Here is a 13,093-nt window from a genome sequence, read left to right as displayed (position 1 = left end):
AACAGCATTAAAAACTGGCTAGGGTCAATTACCCTTTGAGAACTGAATGAATTTGAAAAAAGAGGAATATAAAAAAAATATTCCAAAACCTATAACTTCTTATAAGCAGCATATGAAGGCTCCAAATGTATTTGGAATAAGAAATAAAATTTTTAAACTTAAAGTTGGTCATTACATGACTCAAGTAAAGAAATGCTCCAGCTTAGATTTAATTTAGGATTATCCCGTCAAAAATTTTGAATTTCTCTTGACTTGTAATTAGTCAGGGGTTCGAGTCCTAATGTCGCTGGTTATTTGGTTTGGGATGGGTGTCAATTGTGTGACTCTGTAAGCTCAGCCAGAGTCAACCCAGCTCTAAATGGGTACCTGCAGAAATCTTGGGGATAAATATGGGAAGCATCGGATGATTTGACCCCAACCACGCATTGCACATCCGGCCGGAGGTATCGAATCAAGAGATCGATACCTGTGTAAAGCAGACCATTGGTCAGCATGAACATAAAATTTCTAAGAAGGTTGAAAAGTTTCAACTTGAAAAATAAATTATATATTAATAAATAATTAAAATAAATAAAAAATAAATTAATTAAAATAATTTCAATTAATTAAAATCATTTAACTATAATTGAAAGAGGTTCTGAATCTGTTGAAAATGTCTTAACAGTTTAAATTCTTGCCCTGAGCTGTTTTACAAATTCTGCTGCTGAATCTGTTATAAGATTAGTGGCATTTTCAGCTTCTTTCTTACATTTAAAAATGCAACGTAAAGATTCTACTGGTTCACAACCACAACTTCTGATGCCACCCTGAAATTTGACAAACATGCCAAAACGAGAACTCAGGATTGGTTTTTTACTAATCCACCATACCCCAGCTTATTCCCTGGGGTTGCAAAAGTCATACTTTTATCGTCAGGTGAAGACAGTGTATTTGAGACCTCTCAAGTCCAGAAAATAGTAAAATAAGCCATGGTTGATGGAGCAGGTATAAGTATAAATACCATCTGGGTGTCATTACTAGGTCGTGGGATTATAATTTGTTCTATAGCTTATGAAGTAAGTCAGAGGTGTACATCGGAAGAATCAAGGAATCTTCCTATGGGGATTTTGTCATTTTTTCAACTTATCCCACATTTTTATGCAAATACGGTACAATTTACCTATTTTTGTTGTTTTTTTTTTTTTGCTGTTTTGACAGATTTGGTACCCCTCAAAACATGCTACCTTCTCTAAATTAATCCTTTCGTATGTTAAGATGCCAGGTGATCTGAACTTCAAGTTTCTCATCAACATGCCAGTAAAATGTGTCTACTTTTTGACATTTATATATTAGACAATTATCGAAAAACCCAATTGTAAATTAATATTACTTGCATCGTAGCTCGATAATTTTCAGTGATGGAGGAAAAACTCTTGACCTTTTTCTGGGTGCCGTGACTCCTAAGGTATTTTCTACTATGTGAAATATGTGGGATTTATATTTTTATCAAGTCAATGCAGCATTCCATGTAGCACTCTATCTTTCTATCTCTGCAGCACTCTGCGTCTTCTCAATTGCTGCAGCAGAAACTCATGGAGTTTTTATGGTGATGTGTTCTCTATGGTGTTTTCTACTTCTTTAAGTATTCGGGATCTATATTTCTATTAAGCCTGTTCCACATCGTTGCAAGATGATGTGAGATGAATTGATTAGTTTTGATGCAAATTAGCATATTTCGGTTCAGTAGATAGAACAGAGATTTTTCCAAGGAACAGATCTACAATTTTAGCCGGAAGTAAAAGTTTGCCGTAGCTGCTTGTCTTTAGTCCGAGTTACCGATGTCGGCACTTCTATAGGGATGAAAATTTATGGCTAATGAGTGCCTATATTTGCCAACAATTTTATAGTCGGTTATTTCCTTTGTCCTGCCATAGGTGCTGAACAAGACCACCTTTTATAATTGTTTTTGTGCTAGCATGTTAGTGATGCAAGGCGGATGAGCGAGAAGTCAGATGAGTCAGGAGCTATTGTCGTTAAGAGCATTGAAAGATACTTGTCCTGGTCCTGTGCCACAACGATAGATGTCGGATCCTACTGGCTTATTAGCCGTGGCTTTAAAATTACCAAATGGGACGACTTTCTTAAAGCCATATGGTGATACCATAGTCCACAATTACTTCAGTTTGGATTTGAACATATCCTTCTTGTTATTGAGCGATTTATTGAACATATCCTTCTATTGAACACATCTTGTTATTGAACATATCCTTCTTGTTATTGAGCAATTTATTGAACATATCCTTCTGTTGAACATATCCTTCTTGTTATTGAGCGATTTATTGAACATATCCTTCTATTGAACACATCTTGTTATTGAACATATCTATCTTGTTATTCAGCGATTTATTGAACATATCCTTCTTGTTATTGTTTGGAAGTCTGTAGCGTACAAGCAGAGTCGTTCTCCCCTGGCCATGAAGAAGGCAAACAGTCTTGCAGAGATTTGATACTACTTCGTGTAATGTTAGGTTTTTTCAGTCTTCTGTGTAGAAGGAAACCGGCTTAAATTCTTTGTGTGATAAAGTAATCTAACCAGGTTAATCTAAAGCCTCATGCAAGGGTAAGATATCTTCATCTTACGTGGTAACTACGTTTAGATGACGGGTTTCAGCCCAACTGATCTTAGGCCTGAAGACAATGCTGCCCCGGGATGGGCTCTGTCAACCCTGTTTAAGGTAAAAAAAAACTCCTCTCCGTGGAGCAGAGAATTTGGAGTCAAATCTGACCCTTTGACTCCGTTGATGAAGCTATGGCTGAAAGCTGAAGCAGCACTTCTTGCGCTATTGAATTCAAGCTATTGAGTTCAGAACTAAGTTTCAATAAATTATTGCTGATGGTTTAGCGGTTAATCCTGGTATGCTGAGTAAGTTGATGTTTGCTGGTCTAAGATTGCTGTGGATCAGTTAATTTAGTTTTGTCTTGGCTGAATTTTACCGGATTGAATTGTCCTATATTTAAGTGCTACTGTCTTGAATTTTGCGCGGATTGGTTTTAACTTGTGCTGAGTTTTAATGGGTTTAATTTTGCGGTGGCTTACTTTTGCATGAGCATAATTTTACTTGGTTTGAAGGTTTTCGAGCTAAGTTTTGTCGGGCAGAATTTTGGAGGGGTTGAAAATTACTCTGGTTAATTTTGATATTATTGGATTTTGCGTGAGTTAGGTTTAATAGGCTCAGTTAGGCCGCGTCAAATTCGGCATGGGCAGAATTTTACTTTGCTCGGGTTTTATGAATTGAGTTTTACCGGGTTTAATTTTGCGTGATTGAATTTCGAGCTGGTTGAATTTCGTCATGTTGAATTTTAATCGGATTGAAATATCCGACATTTGATTTTGCGAGGTCGAGTTTCCCTGGTCCCGAGTTTCGCATGTTTTAACGCTGTACCATCGTTTTTGACATTAAATTCCCGACAAAGTTTTTGGATGGCTATTCAACTAACCAAAAATTACGATTACCTCCTAATTGAACCCTCCCGCTGTGACTGAAGGATAAAAATTTATCGGACACACTGATTAGTTTCCACACGTTGATTAAAAGTCTTATATCTATTTGGAGTCATGCTAAGTATACCAGGAAGGACACAAATATACTTTTCGATACATTTTCGGCTATTGAGGCATGAAAATATAGCAAGGTAAGTGAACACATTTTGGAATGTTTGGTACACATTTGGCTCGCGAGGGAGACTTTTCAAAACAAGTAAAGGCATCCTTACTTTCAGTTAAAAAAACTTGTTTTTTTTATTTAATTTTTGAACGTTTTTGAATTAATGCAGGTTTTGAGTATTGCTCACCGTACATAAATAATTAAAACAAAATTTGCATATTAGTTTTACTTTTATTTGGTTAAATGGCTTTCTCGAAAGTTGTTTACTTTTATTTACGAACGTTTTTATTAGTAATAAATATACATAACTTACGAATTAACTTACGTAACGAATTTCTATATTAATATATTTTTAATACGTATATTAAGGGGGTTCACCCCTATCCAATACCACGCTCTTTAGGCTAAGGTTCGAATTTTGTTCCAATTCTTTAAAAATGATTCTTAATCAAAAAGGCCGTTAATTAGAATAAATAGCTCTTATGAAAGTACTAAAACAACTTTAGCGTAAAGAGCGAGGTATTGACTAGGGGGCGAACCCAATCATATACATAATAATTTCTGTTCGTTTTAAGTTTTAATGTTGCTCCTTCCTTTCAGTTCAAAAACTTTTTTTTTTATTTAATTTCTGATCGTTTTTTTTAAATAATGCTGGAGTATCTGGCGCCCCCTTCATAGCAATGTCCCTTCCCCCATTAAAACTTATCCATGGAATGATATTCCCAAATAACCCCCGACCCCCCCCCCCCACCACTACCAGAAAAATCCCCTCTTAAAACGTCTGTACACTTCCCAATAACCAATACTATTTGTACACATTGGGTAAAGCTCATAACTTTCAGCCCTCCTCCCCGAGGACTTTATGGGATTAAGTCATCCTAAAAGATATAGTTATTATATTTTTGACCATGCTGAACAAAATGGCTATCTCGAAATTTTGATCGGGTGACTTTGGGAAAATGAGCGTGGGAGGGAGCCTAGTTGCCCTCCATTTTTTTTTGTCACTTAAAAAGGCACTAGAAATATTTATTTTCGTTCAAATGAGCCCTCCCATGATATTCTAGGACTACTGGGTCGATAAAATCACCCCCGGGGGAAAAAAAAAAAAAAAAAAAAAAAACAAATAAACACGCATCCGTGATCTTTCTTCTGGCAAAAAATACAAAATTCCACTTTTTTGAAGATAAGAGCTTGAAACCTCTCCAGTAGGGTTCTCTTATACGCTGAATTTGATGATGTGATTTTCATTAAGGTTCTATAAATTTTAGGGGGTGTTTCCCCCTTCTTTTCGAAAATCAGGCAAATTTTCTCAGGCGCATGGGTAAGACAAACCTTGATGAAACTTATATATTTAAAATCAGCATAAAATTTAATTCTTTTGATGTATCTATTGGTATCAAAATTCCGTTTTTTTAGTTTCGGTTACTATTGAGCCGAGTCGCTCCTTACTTACAGTTCGTTACCACGAACTGTTTGACATTCAAAATATATAAAATCAGTTTTCCTAAAATAGTCTTTACAAGCTTCTGACACTACTTCTCTTTGTTTTGCATTAGAAAATAAAACATAAGAAAAGAAAAGAAGGCAAAATCATTACCAAATAAAAACAATAAATTTGCTTAAAAAAGTGTTTACAAGTTTAATTAAAAAGAAACGTTGACAGAAGCAGAATATTAATAAATACGGAATGTAGTGTTTACACATGCAGAAGAAAAAACATACAAATATACAAACAAATATTTTGGATTGTTTACAAACAGTATTTCACTATATATAATAAACATCTGATTCACTTCTTTCCATGAGCCGTAAGATCAAATTGGTATAAAAACAGGCAGCGGGTGGGGGGAGGGGAGGATACGAGAACAAATTTTGGCCTTTACCTACAATGAATATGGCAGCTTTAACAATTTACTATTTCTTGATCGTCGGGCCCATCTATCAATAGCGTAAAATACACCAGGTTTAGCGTCAGTCACGTCAAAAAATGAACTTTTTTGCGGATGCCATGCCAGCATGTTTTCTTCTTGCCCCTCCCTCAAAATTGAATCTTTCACAAATTTGTCTTGAAGTCCAGCCTCTGAGACTTGAGGACTGCTTAAGTTTTCTCGTAATTTATCATTTTGCGGGTTTATAATATCTTTTGCAAACATAAAATTTCCATCAGGTTGGAGGTTTGACCTCGGACGACCAGGCGGAATGGTAGTTGTTGTAGTTGTTGTAGTTGTGCTAGTCTCGAACTCAAGAAGGGTCTCAGAAATCTGTACTGGTAAGTTTGTACTTTTCAGCTCAACATGATTGTCATCATATACATCATTCTCACTACTGGTATTTTCTAGGCTTTTAATATTTTTGGGCTCTTCGTCTTCTTCTTCTGAGGAAGATGAACTTTCTTCGCCACTGGATCGTCCCTTGTAGCTTAAAGCAAGTACTTCAGTAGCATTACTTGAAATGGGGTCTGTTGCTGATGCTTCTAAATCAATTCTTCTGTTATTGATAGGTAGTTGAAACATTGGCATCATTCCAACGCCTGAAAAAAAAATCAGTTTAGAAAACAGCCTTATGCAGTAAGGCAAAATAAAGTCAACTTTTCTTAGTCGTAGCACTGCCTAAAAGGCATAAACACAGAATCTTTTTTTCCGAAAGAGGGGGAGGATTAGTGATAAAAAGAACAATTTGATTGATAATTTCAGTAAGAAGTGCTCAGTGATTCAGAACCATTTCGGATGTCAAGGAGTTCGGGCCCCAAGTTTTTTGCTTCATAACGCTAAATATTTAATATGAAATTGACAGTTCAGACGTCATCTTGTAAATTCAACCACGAAAAATGGTTTTTCATAGCTCCTGTCTGTTTACAACTGGTAAGGCAATCTTTCAAAGTGCATGCCTTGCTTTATATTATCGTTCTTTTTATCCTTCCAATTCGTGAACACTCTCATTTCGAATAAAAACACATCGGAGATTTTTGCGAAAACGTTATAATTTGAACCCCCTAATCATTATGTCACGCAGTATATTCACATCGAGAATAATCGCGTCCTTTTGTCATAGAAATCCGAAAACGAGAAAATACCCTTAAAAAAAGTTTTTTAGGAGAACTTAATCCAAAAAAAATTACCCAGATTAAGAGAAGGGTCTAAACCTACTCAATCCTAAATTGTAAAAATAATAATAATTGGGTTAATTGATCAAAAAACTGCATACATTACAACAATGCCCAGAGGCCATAAGTCTGTAAAGGAGTAAACAAAATACAACACAGCACAGATAAGAAAGGAAAAAAGAAGAGAGAACAAGTAAAGAGAATAAGAAGAGAGGAAGGAGAAACAAAAATGAAAGAAAATTGGTTTACTCTGCCTCGGACACCCAAACTACACAGTAACATCTAAATCTCCACCCAAACACACTGCCAACCACTCCCCCCCCCCCCCACCAAAATAAATAACGATCAGTGGTTTACTTTTTTTTTAAACAATCTAGAAAACCTCAGCAGTTTTTAGAAGAAATTCAGCAGATGCTTCTCGGGGTGAGAGCTATCTACCAAAAATAGTGTTGGTATGTTCTTTCTTTTTGTCGGGAGATGATTTTTGAGTTCAGTAGATCTCCCGAAAAATCGGTAGAAATAAAAACAGTGTGTATACCCTTGCAAAAACGAAACTCTAAGATGGTTTGTCACAACCACAGTTTATAGAATTAGCTGTATGATCATTCGCTATCTCACCCATTATAAAAACCCGGAGAGAGGTGCGAGTGTTCCAGAGAACGTTTTTGGAGATATAAACATAAGCGGCATTAGATCTTTTCACGGGTAGACAAGTCAGATTTCTCTTGGACACGAAACTTAGAGTTATAATAGAAATAATCGGAAATAAGTGGAAACCCGCTATTACGAAATAATGTACTTTGTAACCCTCTTGGACGCAAAACTTACAGTTATAATAGAAATAATCGGAAAAAAGTGGAAACCCGCTATTACGAATAATGCACTTTGTACCCATTTCTCATTGATTGACGGAAACAGACTAACCCGCTAATGCAGAAATAAGTGGGAGGAGCTTTTTGTTCGCACCGAGAATGAAGACCAGAAATGGTCTGCGATAAACTTACTGGATAATTCTATAAACTGTGGTCACAACAAATAGGTTAATGATTGGTGTGCTTTTTAAGAATAAGACACGAGAACCCTTTTATAGATAGCAACGGCGCAAAATTTTCTTTTTTTTACGAGTATGCCAGATGTATTGCTTTAGTTCGAGTATTTTCAAATTAAAGTAAAGAGCAAAACTTAAAACGAACCGTGATAACCACCGGTTCTTTACATTAAAGTTTGACGTGTGCTTTCCTGAAAGCATTTTAAAATAAACAAATACAAGCCAGTTGGTAATTGCAAGTATTTTGTTTAGTGATTAGTGTTCCAAGCATTTAAGCATTTTAATTTTATTGTTCTCAACAAATGTAAGTAGATGAGGCCTATCATTCTCAATCCACACTGGGATGAAGGTGGAGCGTGCGTAGCTGTGTTGGCCTCAGGTGGCTTGTGCTGCAGTGAGTTGTTAGCAGCAGGGGTTGCCAACTGGACATATTTTATGTCCAAAGGACATATTCCTGTGTGCCGTGACACAATGACATAATAGGGCACAAAGGGACATATTTTAGAAATTTGGGACATAAAAGGGACATATTTTGCAAATTTATGACATAAAATAGAATATTTCCACGCTGGATACATATTTTTGTAAAAACAAAATGTCATTTTTCACCAATTCAGTATTAAAACTACTTGTCTAGCACTAAATTTACTTAACTACTTATTTTCTATTAAATTCTTTACATTGTTATTTTTTTACAAATGTTATTATTTTTCGGAGTTGCTTGCTCTTTCCCACACTCAAGTATCTGTAAATAATCTTGAAATTCTTGACAAGTTTGTATTCTTTCATCTATAGACGATTTCATTTATCCTTGCTTTTACGCTACAATCAAGATAATAGGCAAGCAGGCAACTTTTTAGTTAATTAAATAAAAAAAAAAAGTTTTTTTTAACTGAAAGTAAGGACCGACATTAAAACTTAAAACGAACAGAAATTATTCCGTATATGAAAGAGGGTGTCCCCTCCTCAACGCCTCGCTCTTTACGCTAAAGTTTTTCATTGTTTAAAAAAAAGTTGTGAGAAAGAGTCTAACTTTAGCGTAAAGAGCGAGGGGTTGAGGAGGGGACAGCCTCTTAGTAGAATGATAATAATGAATTTGCTTACTGACATAGGAATTACCATGCTATTTGCTTACCGCCATAGGAAAAACATTTCCAGAGCATGTACTATTTGGATGGATTACGTTCCTTGGCACCTTTCCAGAGCATGTACCTATGGATTTGCTTGCCTCATGTTCCTTGGCGTCTTTCCAGAGCATGTACTTATGGATTTGGGTGGATTATGTTCCTTCCTATGCTATTCTAAGGGCTTATATTCCCTCGTATGCTATTCTAAGGGTTTATGTTCCCTCCCATGCTATTCTAAGGGCTTATGTTCCCTCCTATGCTATTCTAAGGGATTATGTTCCCTCCAATGTTATTCTAAGGGTTTATGTTCCCTCCCATGCTATTCTAAGGGATTATGTTCCCTACAATGCTATTCAAAGGGTTTATGTTCCCTCCCATGCTATTCTAAGGGCTTATGTTCCCTTCTACTCTATTCTAAGGGTTTATGTTCCCTCCCATGCTATTCTAAGAGTTTATGTTCCCTGCCATGCTATTCTCAGGGTTTATGTTCCCTCCCATGCTATTCTAAGGGTTTATGTTCCCTCTCATGCTATTCTAAGGGCTTATGTTCCCTCCCATGCTAATCTTAGGGCTTATGTTCAATCCAATGCTATTCCAAGGTTTTCAATTACTTATCAAGCTCTTATTCTGGTTTTTGTTCCCTCCCAATATATTATAAGTACTTATGTTCCATCCTAGGATATTAACAGATCTTTTGTCCCCTCCCTTTTTATTCTAAGGGCTTATGTTTCATCTCTTGCTATTATAATGATTTATGTTCCCTCCCATGCTATTTGCTTGATGCCCTAGGACCATACTATTTGCTTGATGCTCTACACCTTTTCAAAGAGAGTGAATATCCTCTCACACCTATACTTCCTTGGCACTTTTTCAGAGCATGTACCTATGGATACCTTTCCAAGCAATGTGATTAAACACGCTTTTACAATCGGAATTGTTTGATTGACATTTGCAAAAAAGGGATAAGGAATTCGCAAATTGGACTCTATGAACGATATTAATTAATGTTTGAATAATAAGAATGTGATTGATTCTAATTAGTGATTGGATAATTTTTTAACATGAAATCTCTGAATAAAATATTTTTGGAGGGATGGAATGATGGGAGCGAGGTGTCTTAGAGTACTTATAATGGTGTTATTTGGGGAGATTACGTTCCTTGGCACCTTTTCAGAGCATGCACTTATGGATACCTTTCCAAGCAACGTGATTAAACACGCTTTTACAATCGGAATTGTTTGATTGACATTTGCAAAAAGGGATAAAGAATTCGCAAATTAGACTCTATGAACAATATTAATTAATGTTTGAATAATAGGAGTGTGATTGATTCTAATTAGTGATTGGATAATTTTTTAACAAGAAATCTCTTAATAAAATATTTTTGGGGGGATGGGAGCGAGGTGTCTTAGAGGATTTCTGTTAAATAAATGATTCTTGTACCTTTTAAAATAGCTTTACGGGGTTTGAGAGACTCTGTTGTTTTATTCTGCGTTTTTTTTTTCTTTACTTGGTGGTCATTCAAAAAGCGAGGATTTGTGTTAAATAACTAATTCTTGAACATAATTTTACGGGGTTTGAGAGACTCTGTTGTTTTATTCTGTGTGTTTTTTTTTCTTTACTTGGTGGTAAATCAAGAAGCGAGGTTTTTTGTTAAATAACAAATTATTGTAACTTTTAAAATAGCTATATGGTGGTTGAGAGACTATGTTTTCTGATTATGTGTGTTTTTTTTCTTTACTTGGTGGTCATTAAAGAAGAGAGGATTTCTGTTAAATAAATAATTCTTGTACCTTTTAAAATAGCTTTACGGGGTTTGAGAGACTCTGTTGTTTTATTCTGTGTTTTTTTTTCTTTACTTGGTTTTCATTCAAAAAAGTGAGGATTTCTGTTAAATAAATAATTATTGTACATTTTAAAATAGCTTTACGGGGTTTTAGAGACTCTGTTGTTTTATTCTGTGTGTTTTTTTTCTTTACTTGGTGGTCATTCAAAAAGTGATGATTTCTTTTAAATAAATAATTCATATGCCTTTTAAAATAGCTTTACGGGGCTTGAGAGACTCTGTTGTTTTATTCTGTGTTTTTTTTTTTTACTTGGTGGTCATTTAAAAAGCGAGGAATTCTTTTATATATATCAACCTTCTGCTATGTGGAATATCCGGGCGGGTTTTGGTATACTTTGTAGCCTTATTCTGTGTGTTTTTTTTCTGTACTTTGTGGTAATTCAAGCATCGATGATTTCTGCTAAGAAACTAGTTTTTGTACCTTTTAAAATAGCTTTACGGGGTTTGAGAGACTCTGTGACACACACACACACAGAAACGACAAACACACATAGAGACGACACACACACCAAGAGATGACACATACACACACAGATACGAAACACACATAGAGATGATACACACACAGAGAGGACACACACACAAAGACAACAAGCACAGAGAACGACACGCACACAGAGACAATACAAACGCACAGAGACGACACTCACATAGCGACAAAACACGCACAGAGACGACACACACACACACAGAGAAGACACACGCACAGAGACGACACACACACAGAGACAACACACATACAGAGATGACACACACAGAGAGAGACGAGACACTCACACACATAGAAACGACAAGAACACAAAGAGACGACACACACACAAAGAGACGAAACACACACAGATACGACAAACACATAGATATGATACGAGAACAGAGAGGACACGCACACAAAGTCACCACCCACAGAGACCACACGCACCCAGACACAACACATACACAGATACGTCACACACATCGCGACAACACACGCACAGACACGACACACACACAGATACGACAACACACAGAGAGAAGACACACGCACAGAGAAGACACACACACACAGAGACGACACCCACACAGAGATGACACACACACACAGAGAAGAAATACATAGAGAGACGACACACGCACAGAGGAGACGACACACATAGCGAAGACACACGCACAGAGACAACGCACACACAGAGACGACACACACACACACAGAGAGAAGACACACACAAAGAGACTACATACACAAACACACAGATACGACACACATAGAGAGACGACACACACACACATAGTGACTACAGACGCATAGAAAGGTCACACACACAGAGACGAGATAAAAAGAGAGAGAGACGACAACTGCACATAGATGACACACACACACACACACACACAGAGACGACACACACACAGATATGACACACGCACACACACAGAGAGGAAACACCCATAGAGACGACACACGCACAGAGACTACACACACACACAGAGGCAACACACACACGCACACCAAGAGATACGAGACACACACACACAGACATTATAAACACACATAGAGACGACACACACACAAAGACACGAGACACACATACACAGATACGAAACACACATAGAGACGACACACGCATATAGACAACACACACACACACAGAGAGAGAGACAACACCCAAACAGAGACGAAACACACACACACACAGACGACACACACACACAGAGACGACAAACTCAAAGTGAGGACTTACACATAGAGACGACACACGCACGGAGATGAAAAACACACAGAGAAGAGAAACATATAGAGAAACTACACACACACACTCACACAGAGACGACAACCAAAGCCAGACAACACACACACAAAGAGATACGACACACACACACACACACACACACACACACACACACACACACACACACACACACAGATACGAAACACACAAAGAGACGAAACACACACAGAGACGACACACATACAGAGAAGACACAAAAACAGAGACGACACACCCACAGATATGACACACACACCTAGAGACGAGACACGCACAGACACGACACACAAACAGAGTCATAGTGAGAGAGATATCCAAAAAGTTGGGTTGATGTAGGTTCACTTAGAGTGGCGCGCCACTCTAATCCTCGCTTTTTGAATGACCACCAAGTAAAGAAAAAAAAAACGCAGAATAAAACAACTACTACTACTACTACTAACAACTCATCGCAGCACCAAGCCGCCTGAGGCCAACACGGCTACGCACGCTCCTCCTCCACCCCAATCTATTCAAAGCCTCCCTTTTTACACCCGCCCACGAAGTTCCCATTTCCTTTAAATCTTTCTTTATGAGTTTTTTTTCT

At 37.0% G+C, this 13,093-nt stretch overlaps 1 protein-coding gene across 1 annotated transcript in view; it reads right to left on the bottom strand.

The window, feature by feature from the left end:
* Window positions 1–5,231: 5,231 nt before the first annotated feature.
* Window positions 5,232–13,093, bottom strand: part of LOC148940626 (uncharacterized) — a 94,261-nt gene continuing 86,399 nt past the window's right edge. The window contains exon 3 of the mRNA XM_089104897.1: window positions 5,232–6,174. Within this exon, the coding sequence (XP_088961023.1) occupies window positions 5,528–6,174 (647 nt within the window). The 3' untranslated portion in view covers window positions 5,232–5,527. The remainder of the gene's footprint in view (window positions 6,175–13,093) is intronic.

The sequence above is a fragment of the Artemia sp. Qi Xiang Cuo genome, chromosome 19, assembly GCF_049724085.1.
Source record: "Artemia sp. Qi Xiang Cuo chromosome 19, ASM4972408v1, whole genome shotgun sequence".
NCBI lineage: Eukaryota > Metazoa > Arthropoda > Branchiopoda > Anostraca > Artemiidae > Artemia > Artemia sp. Qi Xiang Cuo.
This window is presented reverse-complemented; position numbering and strand designations above follow the sequence as displayed.